The sequence below is a fragment of the Notamacropus eugenii genome, chromosome 1 (genome assembly GCF_028372415.1).
Source record: "Notamacropus eugenii isolate mMacEug1 chromosome 1, mMacEug1.pri_v2, whole genome shotgun sequence".
Lineage (NCBI taxonomy): Eukaryota > Metazoa > Chordata > Mammalia > Diprotodontia > Macropodidae > Notamacropus > Notamacropus eugenii.
Window position 1 is genome coordinate 741,649,013 of NC_092872.1, and position 27,144 is coordinate 741,676,156.

At 38.7% G+C, this 27,144-nt stretch overlaps 1 protein-coding gene across 2 annotated transcripts; it reads left to right on the top strand.

The window, feature by feature from the left end:
- The first annotated feature begins 2,443 nt into the window (after nt 1-2,443).
- Nucleotides 2,444-25,256, top strand: LOC140520965 (OX-2 membrane glycoprotein-like). Of its 2 annotated transcripts, none has more exons than XM_072635500.1 (5): nt 2,444-2,510; nt 3,614-3,946; nt 17,288-17,587; nt 20,535-20,662; nt 22,375-25,256. In XM_072635500.1, the coding sequence occupies exons 1-5, from the start codon at nt 2,456-2,458 to the stop codon at nt 22,468-22,470; spliced, it is 912 nt and encodes a 303-aa protein (XP_072491601.1). In that variant the 5' UTR covers nt 2,444-2,455; the 3' UTR covers nt 22,471-25,256. The 2 variants fall into 2 exon arrangements, with proteins under 2 accessions (XP_072491601.1, XP_072491685.1); XM_072635584.1 differs by having other exon boundaries at nt 2,448-2,545.
- The last annotated feature ends 1,888 nt before the right edge of the window (nt 25,257-27,144 follow it).

Here is a 27,144-nt window from a genome sequence, read left to right on the forward strand (position 1 = left end):
GGCCCAACCCTCAGACTCAGTCCCTTTGTCTTAGTTCTCTCTCCTGTTAAAGATTTTTGCCTTTAACACTATGTAACAGTAAGGGTCCCAACATACACAGGAGGGCCTGCTGTACATGTTCTTATATCTGTAATTCTAAAAGAAAAGCAACTTTTGAGGTGTCAACTATCACTTTAATCAAGCATGTATATTATTCACTTAGTTTATGGGAAAAAGTCAGTACATTGAACTTCAGAAAAAATACAAATAGAGAAAGAAAGATCAACCAACAGACAGGGCTTCCAGATGTCTGATCATAAGCAATACGTACATCATAGATCAACAGACAGATCTAATTGTCTGACCATACATATATAGTTACCAGAGAGAGAAGCACCAACATCTGGATTTTCAAAGCTAGGGGCTCCTTAGCAGCTGTCCAGAGCCTCATTTGGCCAAATAAACACTTCTAATGAATAAGCCCCAAAGTAAAATCTCACCTCAGAGTATTTATACACTTTTCAGAGCTGGAAGGCAGGATCCCCTGACCCAATAAAAATTAACAAAAGGTATTAGTGGTCTATTAATGGGTGGGGAAGATCTAAGTAACATTACACACTATTACTTTTCAGTATCTCTAGGATAGAACGCGAACTCCTCTATTTGGCCTTTGAAGCTCTTTGCGATTTGTCTTCAGCCTGTCTTACCTTAGGTTTCACACGACCTTCCTCCCATGCTTCCTATGTTGTAGGTCAATGAACTCATCTGTTCCATCTCTTGCCTTCATGTCTTTGCATTGGCTGTCCCCCATGCCTGCTTTCTGCCTTAATCTCGTTAGCTCAAGTGCTACTTCAGGCACATAGGAGCACTTCATCTTTCTAGTCTACTCCCTCCATTGTTGGTAATCATTTTAGATATCGTGTATTTCCTCATCTGGGTAGAGGCCATTTCTCCTCAGTAGAATGTAAACTCTGGGAAAGTAGAGACTATTTCATTCTTATTTCGATAACCCCACCATGTAACATAGTGACTGACACATAGTAGGTACTTGATAAAGCTTATTGAATTGAATTAAAATTACATGAAGTTTTTTCATATTAGAGTTAATTGTTCCTTAAATGTTTAGTAGAATCCACTTGGAAATCTATCTGGTCCTGGGGATTTTTTCTTAAGGAGCTCATTGATAGCTTGCCTATGTTCTTTCTAAGACATGGTTATTTAAACATTGTATTTCCTCATCTGTTAATCTGAACAGTTTATATCTTTGTAAATACTCATCCATTTCATTTAGGTTGTCAGTTTTACTGTCATATAATTGGTCCATAATAACTCTTAATAATTGCTTTAATTTCATTCTCATTGGTGGTATATTCACCCTCTTCATTTTTGATACCAGTAATTTCTTCTTTCTTTTAAAAATCAAATCAACCAATGGTTCATCCATTTAATTGTTTTTTCATAAAATAACATCCTAGTTTTATTTATTAGTTCCATGGATTATTTTAACATTTAATTTTATTCATCTCTTCTTTGAATTTCAGGATTTTTATTTTGTTTTTTCATTGAGTATTTTTAATTTGTTGTCTATTTTTTTAGTTGTAGGCCCAATTCATTGATTTATTCTTTCTGTAATTTATTGATGTAAGCATTTTCAGCTACACAATTTCTTCTAAGTACTACTTTGACTATCTCATGTGACACATCTAAGTAGTTGGAGAAATATTAATTGCTCATGCGTAGGCTGAGCCAATATAATAAAACAGACAATTGTAACTAAACTTAATTAAAATATCCCTTCCAAAAATTTGTCAAGTTAGAAAAAATAATAACATTCATCTCAAGAACAAAAGGTTAAGAATATCAAGTGAAACAATGAAAAAAATGTGAAGGAAGGGAGCCTAGTAGTGCCAGATTTCAAACCATATTACAAGCATTTCCATGTCATGGAAAGACTACATAAACCCACTTTTCTAGTGGGAAAGAGATTTTAATGTCTGATTTAACATGTCTTATGAGGACTCCTCTTCCTTCATAGTCCTCCCACCCCTACTTCTGCATCTGATTTTCCAAGCTTACATTCTTTATTGATAGAATATTACTTCCTGAATACTTTGGTTTCAAAGGTAAGGATTTTTGGAGCAATCTGTTTTGGTTCCTTACGTTCATTGTCTTCTAAATTTCTGACTGGAGCTGGAATGATGAGAGGCTCTTATGCCATCATGGAATCATAGATCTACAGCTTAGAGGGACCTTAGAGATTCTTTCATTTTATAGCTAGAGAAACTAAAGTTAAAGGAACTGAATTAATTTATCTTCAGCCACAGAAAGTAAAGACCGAAAAACACTGAAGATTGTTCAAATGTTATGCCACGTGAGTTCTGAAACGCCCCTGTTCATGACCCAATCACATGGAGAGTATAAAAGGAAGTTTTGAAACAGACTTGATTCATCTGAGAATTTTTGTGGGTTCATAACCATGCTGCTTCTGGTAGTGTGTATGGTGTTTTCTGTCTTTGGGAGCATGTTTGCTGGTACGGTCAAATGCTGGAAGGGAAACTGGCAGCAGGTGAGGGAGGGAGGGTGGAGATTAGCACTGGTTCACATTGTTTAGGTACTGTTCTGATCTTTTAGTTCATAAATTGTTTAAGTGCCCTAGGAGTTGAACCTGGGACAAACCTTCTTTTGATGGGTGGTGGTTGTGAAGGATCAGATTCTGCCTTGTATTTATTGGGTGTACATTTTGTCAATACATATTTTCTATGTGCTTATATGTTTATCTGCCATCTCTCCTAGAATGTAAATTCCTCAAAGGTAGGGTTAGTTTTATTTTGTTCTTTTTATATCCTAGCACCCAGCACAGTGCCTGATGGTTAGCGTGTGCTTAATGAATAGTAATCGATTGACTAATAAGCTGATAAATGTTATAATAATGAAATCATTATTATTCATTAATAACAGGTTGTTATTAGAAATGACAAAATGAATTAGGGATTCAGCCCTCAGTCCATTCTTCTCATCACTGAGTGACTGAAGGCTTTTCAAAGGAATTCTAAGAAATGCCTTGAGAAGGCATTGATGATTTGTGACTGGTTGGGGAAGGGGGTTTGAGGAACATGGAGCTACGTGGGAAAGGGAAGAGTTTGGGTAATAGAAATAAGAGGAAAGGGGATGCTGATATGTATCAGAAACTTTGTGCTGTAATAGGAAAAAAATCCTACTAGAACTGGAGTTGGAAGATGACTGACTTCTATTTATGACACAACAACAAAGTGATCTTAGTCAAAAAAATTAAATTTCTTAGAGGCTGTTCACACAGTTAGAACTGGAAGGTTACTTACAGGGTCATTGAGTTCAATCTATTCATTTTACATATGAGGAAACTGAGGATCAGAGAGATAAAGCAATTTTGCAGAAGATCATGAGATAATAAATGAGAGAAGCAGGATTTGAGTCCAGAGTCTCAAGCTCCCCAAATCTAGCCCTCTTTGCAGAGCCCCACACCTCTCTTAGTTCTCCATCTGTGAAATGGGCAGGCTAATTCTGACACTAACCACCTGACACGCATGTTGTGAAGAAGGACTTTGTAGAATACAATGTGATTGTGAGCTCTTTTTTGTTCTCCTTTTGTCCTCAGGCATGCCAAGGGTGATTCACAAGACAGAAATGACCAGCACTGTGGGGGAGAATGTGACCTTGTCCTGCCAGCTGTCTGCAGAGAAGGAGGTCCTCCAAGTCACATGGCAGAAAGAAGGTCAAACAACAGATAATATAGCCACATACAGTCCTAACCATGGCCCCAGATTACTTGGACCTTACCATGACCATGTCCTGGTGACCCAAAGTGATTTGAATTCTTCAGCCATCACCCTTGAATTTGTTTCTTTAAAAGATGAAGGATGCTACAGATGCATTTTCAACATCTTTCCCATAGGGCCTGTCCAGGGCAGGATGTGTTTGAGTGTTTATGGTAAGTCATTGAGTTGGGACCACTGAGGGATGGATTCTTCTCACAGCATAAGACTTGTTCTCCCTGAGGGTAAAGTCATTATTCCTCAGAGTATGTGATATATGGGGGCTGATGACCAAGAGGGTATTTCAATTCATACAAAGAAATAACAGCTTTCTAAATGGTAGAATTGGCTAGATACAGTAGAGAGATTTTGATTCCCCTTGACAGTTTCTCAGTATAGACTAGCTGAACATTCATCAGGCAAGTCACATAGTAAGACTACAATTTTGATTATGGATTGAGCTTCTAGCTATGGTATTCTCTGATTCTGGACATACTGAAAGTAGGATAAACATAAGGTTAGGTGAGGACTCTGCCTTCCCTCTTGAGGACTCTGGAACATATAGAGTTATTCTTTCATGTAATGCTTCCAGGACTCAGTTACTACCATTTATACCACCTCTACCACTATTTCATCATGAAACGTGATGTAGTAGATATAGAACTGAACTAGGAGTTTCACATCTGACTTGTGTCACCTGCCAGTTATGTAACCATGGAAAAATCACTTCATGATAGACTCAATAGCAACCATTAAGAAAAAAAAATAATTCAACCTTGGGTTGGCTTGAGAAAGTCATTGTTTCTGGAAATTAAGATTCAAGTCAATAAATTTTTGTTAAATGTCTACTCTGTGCCAGATACTGTGCTAAAGTGTTAGGCACAACTCTGCTGTACTTTGCCCTGGTCAGACCTCATCAGGAGAATTGTGCTCAGCTTCAGGTGCAAAATTTTAAGAAATACATCGAGATGTTGAAGGATGCCTGGAAAAGAACAATTAGAGGGGTGAAGTATAACTCTTGTTGTTGCCATATGAGGATTGGTTGAAAGAAATGCAGATGTTTAGCCCAAAAGGGGAAAAAAGGAACTGTTTATGAAGGAGGTGGGGCTGCAGTAGCCTGAAAGACTGACATATGGAGGAAGGATTTGACTTGCTGTGTTTGCCTCCATCGGGTAGAACCAAGAACAGAAATTGCAGTGTCTAATTCAGGCTTGAAAGAGTTTGGGATGGGCTTGGAGAAAAGGAGTAGGAAATTCAACCAAATAATGAGAACTATCCAAAAGTGGAATGAGCTTCTATGGGAGGAGGCAGTTCCCCATCACTGGAAGTCTTGAAGCAGGGAATGATTGGACAACTTTTGTTGGGCATGTTATTGTACTTATTCATACTGTATGAGTTGAACTAGATGGCAACTTAAGCTTCTTGTATGTTGAAAATTCGATGATTTTGATAGAATCCAAGTAGGGAGATTGCTACTAGCTAAAGTAACAGGTGTAGGAATCAACTTAGAATATTCATGGCAGAGTGAAATCCCTCACCTGGTTGGAATCATTGGATCATAAGATCTTCAGTTTAGAAGTAGAAGAATATTATGGGTTCTCCTAGTTTGACTCCTTCATTTTATAGAATAGGAAACCCAGGTGCACGGAGTTGAAGTGGTTTGTTAGGATCACACAAAGTGAGTTACTGAGGGGTCATTCAGCTTTAGGTCCTGATGCTTCTAGGAATAACCTTCTCTCCATTACACCATCCCAACTCCCAGTAGGCGCAATAGGATCAGTGAGATGGAGCCTCAGCAGTCAAGTTCAACAACCTCATTTTATAGTTAAGGAAACTGAATCTTACAGGGTTTGAGTGCCTTGACTTGGGTCCTACAGCTAGTAAGTCCAAGGCAGGATAGTGGCACATTGTACCTAAGAAGTCAGTTCCCACAAATTCCAAATTGCAGAAAGATTTAAATAACTAAAGACTTACTCATGGACAGAGAAGTATAAATTTGATGTTTTCATCCCTCTTAGAGAATTAGACCAGACAGTGCCCTCAATTTGAAGCAAGATAACCATCCAGTTTACATGCTTTTCCATGTCCTCAGTTTTTGTTGTCCATTTATCATCTATCTACCTATCCATCCATTATCTATCTATACCCACCTACGTACCTTTCTATTCATATCTCATCTATCTATCCATCTATTATCTATTTATCCATCATTTATCTGTGTATCTATCCATTTATTCATTCATTCTTTCATATTCATTTTTTCATTTATCTATATATTTATTCATTTACTCGTTAATTTTATTGCTTTTAATTTACTTGCTAATTTGTTATTTTGTATTTTGTTCTCTTACTTATTACTATTTTTATATTTTAATCATTTTTATTTCTTTGTTATTTACTTATTTGTATGTTTCTTTAGTCATTTTGCTACTTGGTATATTCCTGATATTTGGAAGTGACATTCAAGGTCTTCTAGATCTACTCTTCTCATTTTACAGAGGAGGAAATTGAAACCCAGACAGCCAAAGTTCCTTGACCAGTACCACATAAGAAGTAAGGAGCAAAATTAGGATCTGAACCCAGGTTTTCAGCTTTGAAACTCAGTATTCTTTTTAAATGTTAGGCAGCAGAATTTCTCTTTCTCCTCAAGGCAATGGAGAGTCACAGAAGCTTTTTAAGTCAAAGAGTAACATGATCAGAATTGCACTTTATAGGAATATTATGTTATCATCTGTATAGGGAGTCAATTAATGTATTAGGTTCAGCATGTATTTATTAAACACCTACAATATAGTGAACCTTGTGCTAGGATTCAGACGATAGAAAACAAGACCAAAATAGTACCGTCACTTAAGGAGTTCCCCTCCTCTTGGAGTGAGGATTGGGGAGAGGGGCAGGGAGATGCAATATGTTCACAGACAAATATTTTCTACATGCATGCATATACAGACACAGACACACAAATGCACATATATACACACATGAGCACAATAAATGCAAAATAATTTGAATGAATACTAATAACTGGTATATTTGATGGAGAGACACTTGATCTCTAACTTGGTGGAAGCTGAGGATTCTCAAATGCAAGGCAGTAGGGAGACTAAGCAAGACAGATCAACCAGAAGACTGGTGGAGTTGTCTTCTTCCTACTTCTTTTCTATGGTACTTATCTGTAAAATAGGGATGTAATAAGAACACCTCCCTTCCAGGATTGAGAATCAGATGTGATGATAATTGGAAAGCATTTAGTACAGTGCCTGGCACACATAAAGCACCATGTATATGTTGTAAAAATAGCCTAGGTGAGCATCACTGAGGGTCTGAACTAGGCAGGTAGCTGTATAGATTACAAAAAGGGACCTATGAAAGAGTCTCTTCCTAGATGAAAATGACATCATCACCGTTGAAGACTGTCCCCCTTTTTAATCTGTGACTCCAGGCAGGCAAGAAGCAGATTAGCTTGTTCTACACATCATCTCAACCTATCAGAAAGCTCCCGCTTGGTCCCTGAGGGACATGAGATGCTTAGCCAAAAACTCTATGAAGATATTCTATTAACCAGGTCCCTTGATTTTATCAAATGACAATAATAAAATGTAGGACAGGTAAACATGGGATTTCCCCAAATCAGAACACATCAATCTTACCACCTCCCACCTATCCTGCCCTACAAAACAGACTCCCTTTCTCTTTCCACCTCATTGACTTGCATTCTCCAGACTTGGAATTCGTCAGGATTCTGACTAGAGCTGGGTTGGGAGTTACCTTTGTTTCCCTTACCCTTTGTTTTTCTTATGATATTCATTGCTTCATGTCCAAAATATGGGAGGTAGTACACGGCAATGGATATAGCATTGAATGACTCAAGAAGACCTGGATTTTCTTTGGGAGCTGCAAGGCAGGTCGTTGGTGTAGTGGATACAGTATCATTAGGAAGGCCTGAGTTGAGTTTTGGACTCAAATGTTTACTAACTGTATGACACAAATAAAGCCCATTTGCCTTAGTTTCCTCATCTGTAAAAATGAACTGGATAAGGAAATGGCAAACCACTTCAGTATCTTTGCTAGACAATTCCAGTGGGTTCACAAAGAGACAGATACAAATGAATCAACTGATCAACAAATACAAAGTTTGCAAACCTTATAACACTATATCAGGCAAAATTGTTTATAGTGACCTTCTTGATTGTAGAATGCATGACTCCAGAAGGAATAATGTGAAAGAAACAATCTATATGAATTCTCCCCTCCTAAGAGTTGTAAGGAAGCCACAGATTTGGTTTACAAGACCAGCCTATGACAGATGTGAGAATCAAGAAATTCACGTAGGGAAGACTTGGGGATGTATAAAGGAACACACTACTAAAATATACTTCAAATATATGTCTTAGCAGTCTGTTTCATAGCTCAGGGAAACTGAGGCATAGAGAAAGTGCCATGGTTAAAAGAACACTGACTTTTGAGTAACAAAAAAGCCTCTGTTGCTGATTACTTGTTTGACCTTGGGCAAGTCAACTAACCTGTGTGAGATTGTTTTCTTAATTATAAAATGTGGGAACTGGGCAAAGTGGCTTCTGAGGTCCCATATATTTCTTTGATCTGTGATCCTGTGACAATTGAAGCAAATCAAGCTGAGCTGCAGAGTCACTTCTCATAATTCTTTAATCTAAGTTTTCCATTCTCAGGGTACTAAGTTGTACCAACAAATAATGGCATTAAACATGGTGACTAGTATCAGGATCCAAAGAAGCTGATTCAGTGGTGACCTTTCTCTGTGTAGATCTTGCCACCATAACTATTGGGGAAGAGAATTAGGGAAATTTCTTGAGAGAAAAGATACTGCATTGTCATTTTAGTTTCTTTGGTACTTCAAACTGAAAATAGATTTTTTAAACTTGGTACCCAGTCAGCTTCCTTTATATGTGTGGGCTTGAGTTGAAAGCTGAACTAAGAAGGGAGAAGGCACTACTGGGGCCAAGAGGGAAAGGGAAGTCCAGATGATTTCTTTCCAGTAACAAGAAACCTGGTGACCATAAGTTAGAGGGAAATGTTCAGTGGGTGGGGATTCCAGATAGGGGAGATACTGTCAAGGGTTTGGAAGGCTTCAAGTGATGGAAGAAGAAAGGAGAAGCCAAGGGCTGGACTAAGACAGGATCAGTATAGTGCAAACTATAGTGCCAGACCTATACTCAGGCTCAAATCCCTCTTCTCAGTTAACTTCTCTGACACTCAGTTTCCTCACCTGTTAAGTGGGAATAGTTATACTTACTTCCTCCATCCCTGCAACTCTACAGTTGGTCTGAGCCTGAAATGAAATAATTTTACAGAAAGCATTTGGTAATATGTAAAACATTTTACAAATTTCAGTTGGCATTATTTTACAAAGGGGTTCTTCCCTTTCAATTTAGCCTACACATGTGAAACTTTGTTATTAGATGCGAGAATAAGCTAGTGGGGATCAGAACCTCTAAGGGGGACTTCTCCTTCATGGGGGAAAAACAGGTTCATTCCCTCTAGGTAGCAAATCACAGCTTACTTTTATGTAGTGCTCCTTTCAAATACTATTCTCGTTTTAGTGATGACAGAAAATGAGGCACAGAGAGGTTAAGTTATTTGTCTGGGTTCACACAGCCACTGAGTATCGGAGGGAGAATTTGAATCTACCTCAGAACAAGTCAGGATTGAACTCTAACATGGGTTAACCAACTAATCAATATGTATCTATTGACCCTCCTAAGTACCAGGTGCTGGGCATATATATTAAAAAACAAACAGACAAAAAAATAAACAAAAAAACCAGTCCATACTCTCAAGGACTTGACATTCTATTAGAAAAGCAAGATAAACAGAAAGACAGACAGATCTATAGATAGATGGATATATAGACAGAGGGATAGATAGAGAGATAGATAGATGGATAGATAAATTGATAGGGAGATATAGATGGACGCATTAATTGATAGAAAGACTGACAGACATACAGATAGATTAGATAGATAGACTGATAGAAATAGGGAGGCAGAAAGAGACAGAAGGATAAATGGATGGATAGATAGGTAGGTAGATAGGTAGATAGAGAGATAGACAGAGACAGACAGACAGACAGATACATAGATAGATAGATAGATAGATAGATAGATAGATAGATAGATAGATGCATATATAAATATATTTACATGGTGTTTTTGGAATCAGGGAAGTGTTAATCTTTTAAAGCCTGATAGTTTTTAAAAGTTTTATTTGCTTAAGACTGTACTAATACTTTTAAGATACTCAAATGTATCCACCTACATTCATGGCTATATACATACATATATATGTATATATATATAAATATACTTATATACATAAGTGTGTATATCTATATCTTTGTAAATTATCTTTTATTTATTTTACATATTTCATACACCTACACATATTCATATCTATATGAATCATCTGTGTATCTATGTCTATATCTATATAATTCTATAGATTTAGATTTTTATCTATATCTATGTCAATATCTATATCTATAATTCTCAGAAGATCATTTTGTGAGATGAAGCACTCTAACTGAGGAGATGAAGAATGACCCATGGTCACATTTAAATCCTGTTCCTCTTGGTAATATTTATATGAAATTTTCTAACCTCATGCCTTGGGGTACATTGCCCAACAGTTGAGTGACTCATGGTCTTTCCACCATACACGTAGCCACATGAACAATGTCTCATGATCCTAGAGGACAAACAGGCATGTGTCCAGGGTCCTGGGGGGTGATGAGTCACTGCATTTTTCCTCAGGTTAAGACTTCTTGCAATGGAATCAGTGGTGATTATAGGTGATTTTTATTGTGGAGAGGAGCTTAGGTCATCTAATCCTAGGATGTCAGGTTCATAGCTCTAAAGCTGAAAAGGAGCTGAGGGGTCCTATAATCCAACTCCTCATTTTACAGATGAGGAAACTGATTTTATCAAATGACAATAATAAAATGTAGGACAGGTAAACATGGGATTTCCCCAAATCAGAACACATCAATCTTACCACCTCCCACCTATCCTGCCCTACAAAACAGACTCCCTTTCTCTTTACACCTCATTCTCTAGACTTGGAATTTGTCAGGATTCTGATTAGAGCTGGGTTGGGAGTTACCTTTGTTTCCCTTACCCTTGTAAGAGAAAGTCTTGTGAACTCAAGTTCACAAAAATAGAAAAAGTGGCAGCTCCCCAATTTGAGTTCAACTTCTCAGGCTGAAGGTTAAGATCTCTTCCCATTGTGCCATATTCCTTCTACTTTTGGAGGTTTTAGCCCCTCTCTTCTTCCCAGACCTTCATTCACATTATACCTCTTAGAAAATGCAAACTCCTCAAGGGCAGATTATTTTAAACTTATCTGTCACCAGAATTATTTGGTTCTTCCCTGGCTTTGGAAAAAAAAATTAGCTTGGGTCCAGAAGGACTGAAAAGAGTTTCCATTTCCTTTCTCTAGTTTGCTTTTCATGGTCATTTAACTAAGGTTTTGAACTTTGAGTGTATTTGTGATGGAACTAACTTCCAATGTGTGCCTTGCAGAGATGCACAGGGGTTAGCAAGTTTCACCATTGACTAATATGACAGAGACAGCATTATGGGTATGGCTATAGCAAGTATTCTTTCCGTATATGAATTTAACTCGATGGCTTCTAAAGTCTCTCCTGCATCTCAAATTCTGTGATATCAAGGAAATATGGTTTCCTGGCAAGGAAAGGAAATTACTTTTAAAAATTGTACAGATTTAGCATTTAGATTTAGCATGAATAAGAGGGTAACACTCACAAAAATATGGGGACTATTTTTTTTATCAAGTCTCCATAATTATTCCACCTTTGAAAATAAAATTTCTTTGGCAAGGTCACATGGAAAGATAGAGCTGGGGAGATCTGGGATCCTTGACTGCCTCTGAGATTGACGAACTTTGGGACCCAGGCCCTGAGTGTTAGCTAACATATCTGTAAAGTGGGAATAATAATACCAGTAGTACCTACCTCACAGGTTCTTGTGAGACTCATATGAGGCTCTGTAAGAAAGCACTATATGAATATCCAATCCTTTCCCTTTCCTCCCTTCCCTTCATAACTAGGAGGATGGTGGTGCCCACCCTTAACAAAAATGAGCATGTTCAGAACTAGGTGCAAACACAATGCATTCGGTTTTAGGCACGTTGAACTTTATGTGACTCTGGGACATCCAGACTGCAACATCTAGTAGTCAGTTGAGTCTGATGGTGGTGGGGAGTGGATAAGATGGACTATCAAGCCCAGTGAATCAGTAAAAGGTAACTGTCCTCTCCGGGAACCATATCAAGATCAGGGGCTCTGAACAGGCATCTGTCAGCATTTTAAATGTAGCCAAGACCAATGTTCAAAAGAGAAGTAGAGGGATAGGATGTCACATCCCTAAGGTAGAGGGTGGAAAAATTGTCTTCTAGGAAGTAAACATACAGGAAAGGGAAAGGAAATCAGTTTTACCCAATCACAGTTGGTAGGGGATGAAGTGGGAGTTTAGATGTCATGTGTTAGACTTGTGGTCAAGAGACCACAGCTCAATTCTTGGCTCCAACTTTTCCTCAGTAGGAGACCTTGGACAAGTCAAGCTCAGTGTTCTCATCTATAAGATGGGGATAAAGATAATCACACCATAATCCTGATAGGGGTGTTAGGAATAAAGGGCAGGGCAAATCTTAATTAAAATACTAAAGAAATGGATACTATTAGCACTAGTAATATCTTCTAAGTAGAAAAGGAAGTGATCTTCTGAGTGGGAAAGTAAAGGGTACATTTTTCTTCACCCTGTCCTCATTTACTGTCCTAATTCCCCATTGTACTTCTCTGATTAGGATGGACATGCCAGTGAGACAGTCAGAGGGACTGACTATGGTTTAAAAGTCCTTCCTCTTGATACCTCCTATCTGCAATTATGGGGGATTGATTTAGTCTCCCTAAGGCTCAGCTTCCTCATTTATAAAATGGTTCAGATGCGCAAGATCTCCTAGAAGTTTAACATTCCTCAAAGTAAAATTTAAGGGAAAAGGGTCCTGGACTTGATGTCAGGAAGACCTGGATTCAAGTCTTGCTCCTGACACTTACTGTCTGTGTTACCTTGGGCCAATTACTTAAGCTGTGTGGGCCTCAGTTTCCTCATCCACAAAATAAGAAATTGAACTTATTGGCTGCATAGATTATTTAGGCACCTCTGATCCTGAGATCCTGGGCACATCCTGAAGCCTCATGGTGCTTCATTTTCCTTATCTGTTACCTTAGGCAAATCATCTTTCCTCCTTGTTAAAAAAAAGATAAGGTTGAAAAAGATAGGCTAACCTCTGAGGTTCCTGTTATTCCATTGCTGGGATTTTATCATTATGACAGTCAAAACACTGGGCTCAAATCCTGATCTGGCTAAGAACTCCTTAAAAATGTCCCTTAAACCTTCTGGATCTCAGTTTCCTCATCTGTAAAATGTGGGGCTTGGACTAGATAATGAACATACTATAGAAGAATGTGCTCTGATTCAGGGAACAAGTGTTCAAATACCACCTTTGAGATCACCTAAGTCTATTCACTTCTTCTGGCTTTAGTTTCCTTGTCTATACAAAGGGAGTAGAGTTGAACCAAATGGTTTCTGAGGTCCTGTCTAGGTCTGTCTATGAACACTAGGATGCTTTTTAGCTCTACATTCGTGCTCTTGCCAAATAGGCCATGTAAGCTGCCATTTGAGAGATAAGAAACAATTAGGAAGTTGAAGGCATAGGAAGGATATTTTTAAGCACTTGGCCGAAGAGTCAGCAAAGCTGGATTCTAATTCTGGTGTTGCCATCAACCAGTTGCTTGACCTTATACTAGTCACTTCCCTTGACTTTATAATTGGGACCCTGAGATATCCACACATTATAGTAAATGACTGTTTGTACTTCAAACAGCTGACCTAGTATATGTTGTGCTGGGAAGTCATTAAATTGCTACAGAGGAAAGATGCTGACCAAGTGAAGAAGAAGAGGGAAGGTGAAGGTCAAGAGGGACAAGATCTTAGGAAAGGAAGTCACTACTAGGAAGCATTATGATATAGAAAGAGCACTGGGTAAGAGTGAAAAGAGCTGCCTTCTAGTTTGGGTTATACTGTTAATTAACTGGGTGCCCACGGATAGGTCACTATACAGCTCTGAACGTTAATTTCTGTAATTAACAACAACTTTCATATAGCACTTACTGTATGCAAGGCACTAAGATAAACCCTTTACAATTATATTGTCATCTCCACATAGCAACTTTGGGAAATATTTTTATTATTGCACTCATTTTACAGATAAGGAAAATGAGCCTTGAAGAAATCCAATGACTTGCCCTAGGTCACCCAGTTAGTGATTATCTGAGAAAGAACTTGAACTCAGGTCTTTCTGAAACCAGGTCCAGCATTCTATTCATTAGACCTCCTACAAAAGAGAAAGAGTGGGTGGGTCAGGATGGCAAGACCTGAGATTCTAGGTCACTTCTAATTCATCAGATCTATGGCCCTACTTGAGGGGATAAAATCATAAAATTTGAGGAGCTGTTCCAAGTGCTGATATCCACAGGTACCTCCCATTCTGTGGGAGAGGCAACATGTACTCATATAAAAATATATGCAAAATACAGCTAAACTTGAAGTGAGGAGCCTTTTGTCAGAAATTCAATTCAGATACTTAAATAACTATGTGATCCTGGGTGAATTATTTTTCAGAACCTCAGGATTCTCTGTAAAATGGGGATAATATTACCAATATTATCTGTCTGATATGGTTGTTGGAGGGAAAGTACATTTTAAGTCTGGTCGGAATGTTAGCTATTATTAACATGACATGAGGCCTGGGCTGTATCAACTAGCTATAGTTTGGGGTCAAAGAGGGAAGGGGAAGTTTGAGGATTTGCTCTTGCTTTTTTCCTTTCCCAATTCCCATCCAGAATAATCAGTAGATTCCTCCTCCCTCCCAAAGAAGTGAGGAGTAAATAGGGGTAGGAGCTGGTAAACAATGATTCCTTCTGGTTTAGACCAGAAAGGGAAATCCCAAGTGTCATCTAGGGGTTACGGGGAGTTCCTAAGAGTACCAGGAGTTGAGGGTTTTATGCACCAAGGGGATGTTCTTCCTGGAGGTGAAAAGGGGATAAGGAGATCAAGCTCAATTATTTTCTTCAAGTATTTGCTTGGTTGTCCATGGAAAAAGGGACTTGAACTACTAGGACCCAAAGGGCAGAACTGGGGATCAGTGATGCATGTTATAAAGGGATATGCTTGTCTAGATGTAACTAAGGATTTACCAATTAGAATAGTCCCACAGTGGAGCAGGCTGCTGTGGGAAGTAGCTAAATTCCCTCAAGTTCAGCATCACCAAGCAGAATTGTAGAGAGGATTCTTGTTCCAATGGTCTCCAAGGCCCTTACTAGCAATGGGAGTCAATGGCCAATCAAGGAATCAGTATTTACTGAATACCTAGTATGTACCTGGTGTGGTTTTAGGCTGGGCATACAAATAAATAGAAATATTTGAACAATCTCTACTTTCAAGGAGTCATATATTAATGAAATCTTCCTGTATCCTTATTCTAATATATAGGCTAATGGATTCTCAAAGGGAACACATAGCTCTGTCCTGGTCATCCCTTTGGTGCCATCGTTGGTTAAACTTAGGGGATAGCTTGGATTCATTGTCTTCCAGCTTGTTGGAAGGAGAGGGAGTCCTAGACAATTTCTTCTAAGGTCATTAAGACAAAATGTCCTAGAAGAGGAAGAACCCTTTGGAGGTTATCCTTTCCATCTTGCCTTTGGTATGACAGAAAACCCATCTAAACCAAAGTCTCTTCCAATCTTTCCTTAGAGAACTTGGTGCCTATGAGAACAGTTACATTGTGTTTGGCTCCAAGGTAAAGGTGAAGAGGATAGCTCTCACTCCTAACAGTCATAGAACTTCTAGCCTACTTACAGTAAGAAAGCATCTTGTACATGAATACTTCACAAAGAATAAACATGAAGCTGATTTTCACTAGTATCCTATTGCTGGGGCAGCCAGCCAGTGTCCCAGAAGCTCACCAGAAAGGATGTGTCTCAGACTAGGGGCATTCAAGTAGACACAAGGGGCCTCAGAGACCTTCTCATCTAGCCATCAGGAAACAAGCATTTTTAAGTGCTTTCTATGAGCTGAATACTGTAGATACAAAAGAAAGTCAAAACATGGCCTCTGCCATGAAGGAACTCACATTCTAATAGCAGAGTTAAAATAGAAATTACAAGGGAAAAATACAGATGTTTATAGAATGGATGGAAGGTAATTTGAGAGAGGGAAAGTCAAGCAGAGGCAGGACCAGGAAAGGTTTCCTGAATGTTGATCGAGTCAGGGAAGGTAAGAGAAAGCTAAGAAACAGCTTTCTAGACATAGAAAAACGCCAACACTAAGACTCAGAGGTGGGAGATGACTTGTTGAGTCTGTGGAACTGCAAGAAGGCTAGGGTTAGTAGATTATTGGATGGTAGAGTGTGGTAAGGGGAGGAAAGTGTAAGAAGACTGGGAAGGCAGAAACAAGTCAAGTTCTGAGCCCTCATCCCCTCCACCATTTGACAGATGATGGAACTGTAGGCTTAGGGGATGAAGAAGCTTTCCATGGTCCCACAGCTAGTAAGTGCCAGGGGAAGGACTCAAATCAAGATCTTCCTGACTTCAGCTTTAACATTCTGTTCACTGAACCACACTTGGCAAATTGGTTTTCATTTCAAGGAAACACCAAAAATCTGTGTGGGAATATTAGGGAATGGGGTTCTCCTCCATTTCTCACTGATAAATAAAAATCTACTCCTTTATGACCATAGAAGACTATAATTTTAGATGCAGTGGCCCCTTTCTTTCTCATAGGACATACTCAGTTGACATTGCCAAAAAGCCTATGGAAGCTTGGCCTGTGTTTGCTTCTGGGCATATGTGATAAAAGGTCCTGGGGAAAGAGGGCAGTAGGATGGGCACAGAGGCCATTTATTCTAACCTACATATGAACTAAAGTCCCCAGGAACAAGGTCAACAAGTGATTATCCAGTCTTTGCTCAGAGGCCTCCAGTAAGGGGGAGCCGCTTTCCCCCACCTCCCAAGGAAGCCCCTCTTATTTTAGACATCTCTAATTATTTGGGAGTTTTCTGTCTCTGTTTTCTGATTTCAAACCCAGATTTGTCCTTTAACAACTAACTGCCTTTCCCCCACCCACCCGTCTTCTGGGGCCAAACAGAAAAAGTCTATTTCTTCCGCATGATCACCCTTCAAATAGTTGAACCTGATTTTCATACTTCCTCCCACATCAAACCTTTTCTCTAGGCTGAAAATTCTGCATTTTTCAGCTGATCCTTATGTGGCATGAATTCAAGGTTTCACTACGATGCTTGAGTCACAGTGCTAGTAGAATGGGGTAGGGTGAGACTGGGACTTCAGTCCCTTCACCTTGGTTTTCCAGGACTTTTAACTAGGGGCTTTCCTGTTGTACCAACAGCTATATCAAAACCAGAGGTGGATGCCCAGCTCTTGAGCAGTGAAGAGGGGAAAGTACTGGCCTTAAGCTGCCGCGTGACAGGAAAACCAGCCCCTAAGATCACCTGGGACCAGCCAGAGGGCTTGGTAGTGACGCCAGAACTATCACATATTTGGTACCCTAACCAGACCGTGACTGTCATCAGCAACATCACCTACGTCCCTACCCAGCTCTCACAGGAATCACCAATAATATGTATAATTCAGCACCCACTCCTCAACACAGAGATTGAACTGAAGTATCCATTCCATGAACCTACTGGTAGGTGGGGGTTACTGGTGGAGGGGGAGGAGGACATAGAAATACCTCCAGTGGAAGAGGGGGCAAAGGGAGAGGTTGTTTGTTATATAGGAAAGAAAAAATGGATTTTGAGCTAGAAAGAGTATCGGAAATTGACTATTCCAGCACCCTCATTTTAGAGATGAGGTAACTGAAGGAAAAAAAAGGAGGGAGTTGGGCAAAGTCCTAGAGGTAATAAGAAATTGTGTCAGGATTTGAATACAAATCTTTGGATACCATCCTGGTGATAATATCTTTCCATCACACGATGTTAACATCCCAGACCATACACTGATCCTCATAAACCATCAACAAATACTCATTACATACCTTCCTTGTCCCAGATACTAAGGTAGGTTCCGAAAAGACAATGACAAAAATAAAATCATTCCCTACCTTCAAGAGCTTATACTTTATCACAGGAAACAGTATTAAGTATCTATTATTGATCAGTCCCCATGCTAGGCACTGGGCATATGATGATATAAATGAATCAGTCTCTACCTTCCCAGAGTCAACATGTACTTGCAAAGAAGGATGTTTGAAAACAAATAGTAATTCATTATCTCCATTTCCACAAAATATTCCCTATTAGTAGTAGAAATCTCCTACTAAGAGCCCTTGTCTAGCTTAAACTGTATTGAAAACCTCTTTCTGCTTCACTCCTTGAACTCTGTTGTCACTATTGGTTTGACCTAGGGATTTAAACAGACAACAAGTTCAGTGTAAGGTGTAAGGTGGTGCCAATTCTAACAACCTCACCCAAGTTAAACTATTCTTGGTTTTCATTAAAGGAATGGAGACCTCCATGGTTAAGGATGGGAGTGTGTGTGCAGTGATAGTTCCACTGCGCTCTGATCTGGTCAGAACACATCAGAAGTATGATGATTGATCACTTCTGAGTGCCAGGTTTATGGACATTAATAAGTGTAGAAGTATTCCAACTTTCTAATTTTACTGATGAGGAAAATGAGGCCCAGAAGGAGAATTTGAATTCAGATCTTTTGGCTCTTTCTATTGTTCCACACTCACTTGCTTAGATCTTGGGACGATGCTTTATGAATATTGATGAGGGGCAATGAGAAAGGAGAGCATGAAACATTTTCTCAGATTCTGTAAGTGCTCTCAGGTTGAGGGAAGGGAAGATTAGATTGTGTTTCACCTGGTCCCAGATGGCCAGGAATATTAGATTGAAAAGAGAGGAATGAATGCTGGATGGACAGTGGACAATCCAAAAATTAGAGCTAACCAGGACTGGAATAGGCTGTACCAAGGTATTACCAAGAGTATGGTACTTGTAGAAGGAATTTTTTTTCTCGGTATGAGTTATACCACAGTAACTCAGTAGATAATGAGGTCCCTTCCAACTCTGAATTTTTTTGCTTTTTTTAACACTCTGACCTTCCAGTTAGCCTCAGTGTCAACACAACCGCATGTCTTGACTTCTCTTTATTTAACCATGACTTCTCTTTATTTAACCATGACTTCTCTTTATTTAACCTAATCATTCTATTTTCATCATGACCTGAAACAAAAACCTAATTTGACTTAGGTTTATTAACCCTGTGGTATCTATAGGACTCTCCCAAGCTCTGTTCACCAAAAGAGAGAAACATGTTTTTATTGGAAAAGAATTAAAGTAGGATCCCTCAGCAAAATTTCTTTGAAACAATTTTATAATTGGCTGTCTCCTTCCATTTTATAAGGCAGTAATGGGTACAGAGTTCTCTCATCATAATTCTCTAGGAATCATTGTCATCATTTTGCAGATAAGGAAACTGAACCCCAGAGAGGTGAAGTGCACATGAGAACACTAGGTTACATGGAGGGTAGAAGAGGACTCCAAGTCAGAGATCATAGAATGAGAGAGCCAGAAGAGGCCTCAGAAGCCATTGAGTCCAGCTTCCTAATTTTTCAGGTGGGGAAACTGAGGCTTAGGAAAGTACATAGGATCATAGCTACAGAGCTGAAAGATACCTCAGAGGTCCTCTAGTTCAGCCCTGTCATTTCACAGATAAAGAATTAAAGTCCAGGGAAGTTATGATTTGCTCAAATTGACATAGGTATAAGAGACAGCTGGGATTAAAATCCCAGGTCTTTTCACTCCATTTCACAGTACTTCCAACCTCTTTTCTCCCAAAAGCCATAGCACACAGTCTAGTGAAATGGAAAAGACCTGGATTTGAAGTCAGAAACCTAGATTTTTTAATCATGACTTTGCTGCCTACTAATTCTGTGACTGAACAAGGTCACTTTACGTTCCTGGGCCCCAGGTTCTATTGAATCGATAAGGGGAGGGTGCAGGACACAGGGAGTAGGTGATCTCTTCTAGCTTTTGGTCTTACTATCTTCCCTCACTTTTTCTGTTAACTGTATTAAATATTCTAAATATTTTTATTTCTATTAATTATATTGATACCAAGTAGAATCTAGCTCCTACATTGTGGTGTAGTGGAACATTTAGTGAATTTGGATTAGAGCACCTGAGTTCAAATCTCACTTCTAACAACTTGTGTGATTTTGGACAAGATCCTTCACAACTGTCTGGGTGTCAGTTAAACCATCTGTTAAAGAAGCAAGAGAGATTAGATGGCTAGATCTGTGGACCCTTACGATCTAGATCTGTGATCCTCTACATCTATCTGAGAACAGTTTCCTCATCTGTAAAATGAAGAGATTGTATTAGATAATCTATGATCCCATATCTCTTTCTCTAGCCCTCAATTTTCTCTCCTGTAAAATGGGGGGAAGTGTCAGACCAGGTGACTTCTTATGTCCCTTCGAGCTCTAGAGGTAACATTTCCTTCTATGATCCTGTGCCATGTAGTCAGTCAGTCAGTGGGCATTATTAAACTCCTACTACTTGCCAGAAACTATACGAAGTGCCCTAACCCATGTAGCCTCACCTCCTGATGATTTTGTCTTGCAGTTGATCATAAGAACTCCCTTATCTGCTTCCTTTCTGTGAGCATCGCTGCCTCTTTTCTGGGACTTTCTTATTGCTGTTTACGGAAACAAAAAATGAGCACCTCCCAAGTAGGCGAAACTCCAGTCTTGGTAAATATGAAAATTTTCCACCCAAAGTGCTGCTTTGTGTACATCATAGCCAGTATATCTGTTTGGGGGTGGTGGTGGATGGGTAATGTAAAATATCATGGAAAGGGCTGGAAGCTTCAAGGAGTGAAAGTAGTTCTTGGAGTTGTGAAGACTTGGATTCTGATCCCACCTCAGACACCAAATAGCCACATGACTCTGGGCAAGTTATTCTAATCTGTAAAATGGGCATAATAATAATGCTTTCTTCCCATTTTGTTTTCTCATATTTTCAACATATTGATTGACCATATTTTGATATGATCAATATGCAATTGATCAAAGAAAATTTCATATTTTAAAGCAAACACAATCTTGTGTTAAAGTGAGGTAACGCATGTTACCAACTGCATTGTGCAGTTACCATGCTGTGAGAATTTCAGCTATTATGATAAGCCATGATCCCTGGCCTCACTGGAGGATAATACCATACAAATAAGTAGCTGTTATTGTATGGTAAGTATGCTAGAGGGTTTCAAAGCTAATTCACTTACTAAGATCCATGGAGGGAACTCAAGCACAAGGAACAATTGACGGAGTTGCAAATGAGACATTGATGAGAGGATAAAAGTAACGTTTTATGCACTATAAAGTTTACAAAGTACTTTATGTACATTATACAGAATTGGAAGTGGAGGCACACAGAACTTAAATGACTTCAACAGGTTGATAGCAAGTAAATATGTGAGACAGGATTTGCACCCAGGATTTTAAAATCTCAATTCAGTGATCCATTCATTAATCCATGCTGGTTCCTTAGTTTATCTCTCATGTCATTTTCTGCTGCAGATATAATCAGATTAGAGAAGTCCTGTCTGGGGGAGGTGGTGTGGTAGAGCAGAAAAAGCATCTCCCTTTGGAGTCAGAGGACCTGATCAGCATCCCACCTCTGATGCTTACTGGCTGTGTGACTTTGGGCAGATCGGTTCTCCTTTCCAGGCCTCAGTTTCCTCACCTGTAAAGTGTCAAGGCTGGGCCATATGGCCTCTGAGTGCCTTTCCAACTCAACATCTGTGGGTTTATCATATCTTTGATATATTATATCATATCATATTATATCATATCATATCATATATCATATCACATTATACCATATTGCATCACATTATATTAGGTTACATCATATTACATCATATATTACATTCATCATATCATATCATATCATATCATATCATATCATATCAATGAGTTTATTATATAAGGAATCAAGGAAGCCAAGAGATATGAAGTGGCTGCCTAAGTCACAGAGAGAGGAAAGAGTGGAGCTGGTATTTGAACCCAGACCTTCTGATTTCAAAGTTTCCCAAATTCTCTGATAATAAGATTAGCATCCAGTATTGAAGGGGTTGGGTTCTGCTTAGAGATCATTTTCAACTTCCTCATTTTACAAAAAGGAAGTTCAATGTTTTGTTCAGGGTCCTTCATGAAAAGTCCTCTCTGGATGGCTTAGCTCAGCTCTGGTGTCTTTCTGTTATCAACATAGGGGAGAAGTTTTGTTTTCACAACTGTCCACTGCTGACTCCAAATGAATGCATTGCTACTCTGAGCCTATGAGAGCTAGGAAAGACTTATTTATGGAATTAAATTCATTTTCACGAATTTTGGTTAAAACAAAACCAAAAAACAACAACAAACAAAGAGTGCTAAGAAAATTTACCAATGTCATCTCCAAACAGGTTATCAGTTGGCTGACTCCAAAGGTCTGCTGTGGGAGGTTCTCACGCAAAGTTTCTGCCAATATCACCGAGCAGCAAAGGACTGGGGATATATAACTCTTTTTTGTACTTATACTGGAAGTACTCTCAAACCTGTGCTCAGCTGAGTTGTTTAAACTGTTCAGGAAACTTCAGAGACCCTGTCCAAGTGTGTGCAACCAACCGTCTCCTTAAGCACAACTGAAGCTTTCTGTGATTCAGGAATCTCTTGCTCTTGTATCTTGCGTTGTTCAACTGCAACACTACAGTGGGTCTGTAATTCCATGAGTTTGGCACTTCCTTCCAATGATCTGAAGTGAGACAGACTGTGACCCAACCATATCTGCCTCTTGGATGCCATGCTTGTCCATGATCTCCCAAAAATTCACCGCAAGGAGTCCTTCTAACACTTGATTTCTTTCCAACATCTCAAGGTACCAGTGAAGGATTCTGCCTGTCTCTGTCATATCTTGATCTAATCATATGAATCTCCCACCTTTTCTTCCTGGTATATGCTTCTCATTTCATCATTGTTCTTTATGTGATACTGTTCATTAGTGTTTTATAGGATATGGTATTACCATATAACAAAATTGATAATATGCTTAAAAACTATGATCCTTTTCTTTCATCAAAAGCTCTATAGAATGAAACCATATTTTTTGCTAGTACGAGAATGTGAAGAACTGTACATATATGTGCCACACGTTTGAAAGAGCCAAAATCTTTAGACATACTTCATGATTTGCACTTTGCTGATATCGCTCAGTTGTTTCAATCATGTCCAACTCTCTAGGACCCCATTTTGGGGGTTTCTTGGCAAATGGTTTGCCATTCCTTCTCTAGTTCATTTTCAAGATGAGGAAACAGAGGCAAACAGGGTTTTGCCCAGAGTCACACAGCTAGTAAGTATATGAGGTCAGATTTGAACTTGTGAATATTCCTGATTCCAAGCCCAGTGTTTATACACTGTATTACCCCGCTTCCTCTTATAATAAATTTTCTAGGTAGAATCAAAATCAGCTGAGATTCCTCTGATTGCTACTAGTACACTTAATTTTAAGTGAAAACTAATGGGTTATGCCCATTGGTTGTCTCCATAACCAAACCATCTCTTTTTTTCTGCTTATACAATGTCTTCAACACTACCCTGCAAATATAAGTACTTCAGTAATTCAGATCATTCAGTAATTCTGAAGTAGGTTTAGGTAAGCCCTTTACCAATGAGAATTCTGAACCCCCTATTGCAGTCTTTGTAAACTTTTGTGTCCAGGGTAGATAAAAGTCAATGTAATTTTTTTAAAAAATGACAACTTTACCTAATCCATCTATTCATCAAATGTCATCCCAATTAAATTACTAAAATTATTTATTGAGTTAGAAAAAAATTAATGACAAAGTTGATTTGAAAGGTCAAAAGGTCAGGAACTTCAAAGAAACCAGAGAAAAACATGTAAAAGAATTGGATTCAGTAGTATCAAACCTCAAACTATATTATAAAGGAAAATATTGTTGAAGTATAAAAAGGATAAATTCATTTATTTTAAATTAAAATTTTCTTGCGTGAATAAAATCTATGTAGCCAAGAATAGGAGCAATGCAGAATATTGGTGGGGGGGGAATTTCATAGACAATCTCTCAGACAGGATATTGTTAGGTCTCAATATTTCTATCATATAGGAAATAATGAGGTGATTGATTTAGAAAAACATGGAAAGACCTGGATATACCAAGGAAGATGCTAGCTACCTCCAGAAAAACAGATGACAAGTGGGAATAAGGGTTACACGATTATATATATTTACATGAGTATGTATGTGTATGGCATATATGTTCATAGATATCTATGTATGTGTGTATGTGTGTGTGTGTGTGCGCGCGTGTGTGTGTGTGTGTGTGTGTGTGTGGTGTATCCATGTGCAATTGCAGCCTTCTTCAGGGTGAGGAGAAGGAGGAGAAAATAAAGTAAAAACTTCACAGAAGAGAATAAAAGAAATCCTATAAAGAAGCAAAGAAAAACTAAACAATTTTGAAAAAATGTATAGTATTTATTATGTAGGTTTTCTTGAAATGGAAATTTGTTGTTTTATATTGATTCCTGTCTTATGGTATTTTTTGTACATGGCATATTTTTTCTTTTCTAATTTTATATTTAAGTTTAAAATAAAAAAAAATCTACAAGAAAAAAAAATTTCTGTATCTTGCCATTATCCTGTAGTCCACTCTGGGGATCAGCCTCTCTGACTTTGGCTAGACCAACTTTCAAACTGAAGACACTCAGTCTTTTTGACTGGCCCTGGACTTGCATACCTATTGATATGTCCAGATCATTCAGGATGTTAGCTGTGCTAACTGTCTTTGGAGTAATAGAAGCTATGTCTTGGTTACAGTGAATTATCAAAGAAGAACTTTGCTGAAGGGGTCAGTATTACTGCCATGTATTTGTCAAATGGTATTATTATTTAATATATCTTATTGCTGTCTTTAAAGAAAACAGTAACACATTCTTTCCTTCCAACTATGTCCCTCCCTCTTGCCCCACACAAGGAATGACTTTTTATAACAAACATAAAAATGAAAGAAGTACAGTAAAAATGAGCAACGCATTGACGCAGTCTGTCTTTATGAGAACTGGAGAACTAGAATTATTCTTATGACAACTCGGAGGTTTCAGGGTGACCTTGTAAAGATGGAGGCTGAAATGATGCTGCAGTGGAAAGCAAGGGAGATTCCCCAAGGTCGTATCGGTTTGCCTTTAACACGCTGGTTTAGATGTGAGCAAATCAATGAGAGTTAATATGAAGCTAGAGGGGAATGAGATTTCAAGCTGGAAAGAATATTAAAGAGTGAATATACCATTTCCCTCCACTTTTACAGGTGAGGAAATCGAGGCCCAGGGGAGTTAAACCTTAATTCTTACTAAGATTAATTATACCAGAAGAGAGAAAAATAAACTATGTCCAAGACTGCTGCTAGGATTCCTGTCCCCAACTGCCATGTCAGGACTATGTGTACATGCATGTTTGCATAATATATATGCATGCATATACACGTGTGTGCAAGTATGTATATGTATACACCATGCATATATGCATATGTATGTACATGTATATTTATTTATGTACATAAATATGTGTTTCACAGATGACACAGAGGAGGCACTGGAGTTTTTGAACTCCAGCCTCTAACAGGTTCACTCTTGATCTGGTCAGAAAACTGACACATTCAGAGGGGTTAATAATCAGCTTTATTCTAGTCTAGTCATCCCAGAAGAGTTGCTGATAATGTAAGCACTAACTCATACAGCATTCTCTAATCACCCTTCTTGTAGGAGCTGACAAGAAAGAGGGGCAACTACCCCTACTTCTCGATAGGGTCAGTGGAGGCAGGCACAGCTTGCCCACTCCCCTAAACTCCCTCAATCCACAGTGGGGGCCAGTTGAGGCAAGTATATGCATTCCTCTATGCACTACCCATGATTTCCCCCCTCACTGATCAGTGCCCACCTGCTTTATAGGGCAACAGACAAAGAAAGCATCTTGACAACTTTAAGCTCATAAGTTAACTTTAGCAATGTCGTCATTGTGCATGAGCATAGTAAACACTACATTATGTCACCTCTTATCCCACCGTGCAGCCTCAGTAGGACTGTTTATCACTTATGATTCTAGGAATTATTATCTAGGATCCTTGAGGCTATTGTAGGAGTTCTTATCAAACACCTGGAAACTAGACATTGCTATGGCCATGGATCCTGAGAAACCGAACTCTAAAAAGGATAACAAAATCCTCCTTACATACAATATATGTTCGTTTTTATGTCACCTGTATTTTTTTATTTTTTTAAGTCTATTCTATGTACTCCTTACAAAGAACCATTCCATCTAAAGAAGGGAAGGGATAGTTAAATAAAATGAACAAATAGATGAAAACTCCAATATTATATGTAACATTCCATATTCCTAGATGTTTGCTTCTGTGAACACGGAGAATGTGAGGTGGTGGTGGTGGTGAATATCTTCTCATGTCTCTTCTTTGGACCCAAGTCTGATCGTTATAATTTCAAAATATTGAGTTTGATGTATATCATATAATTATTGTCAACTAGAGGCAATATAGGGTAGTGGATAGCCAAACTTGAAGTCAGGAAGACTTGTCTGAATTCTATCTCTGTCACGTATTCTGTAACCCTGGACAAGACACTTGGATGTTGTCTTTCATTCTCAAAGAGGACCACAATCACATCACTATGTTGGAGTAAAGGTACAGTGTGTCTGCCTGTGGCTAATCAGATTGATACCAGCTCAGAATGCTCTACTATAAGTCCAGAACAAATAGTCCACATGAGCATTTAGAGATGTCTCTCAATTGGAACATGTCATGTTTCTTTTGAGCTACTGGAATTCTGCTATGCTCAGAGCATAGCACCTTCTTTGTGAATTCTCTATAAAAGTCTGTTTGGCAAGCATACATTTTGCATTCACATAATATGGCCAGTCCATTGCAGTTGCACCCTCTGAAGGAGAGTTTGAATGCTTGACTGTTTAGGTAGAGAAAGGACCACAATGTCTGGTACCTTATCCTGCCAGGTGATGTTCAGAATCTTCCTAAGACAGTTGAAATGGAAGTGATTCAGTTTCCTGGCACGGTTCTGGCGGAAACTCTCTGAGCTTAGGAGTTGTATAGAAGGTTCTGAAGATAGAGTGAATTTTCCCATCTGGGAAATCTGGGAAGGGGAAGGGGAGGAGATGT

Excerpts from the sequence above, each read along its gene's own strand:
- LOC140520965 (XM_072635500.1), top strand. The coding sequence starts at position 2,456 with ATGCTGCTTCTGGTAGTGTGTATGGTGTTTTCTGTCTTTGGGAGCATG. Across the intron at positions 2,511-3,613 it reads CTTTGGGAGCATGTTTGCTG|GCATGCCAAGGGTGATTCAC; the intron begins GTACGGTCAAAT and ends TTTTGTCCTCAG. Across the intron at positions 3,947-17,287 it reads GATGTGTTTGAGTGTTTATG|CTATATCAAAACCAGAGGTG; the intron begins GTAAGTCATTGA and ends TTGTACCAACAG.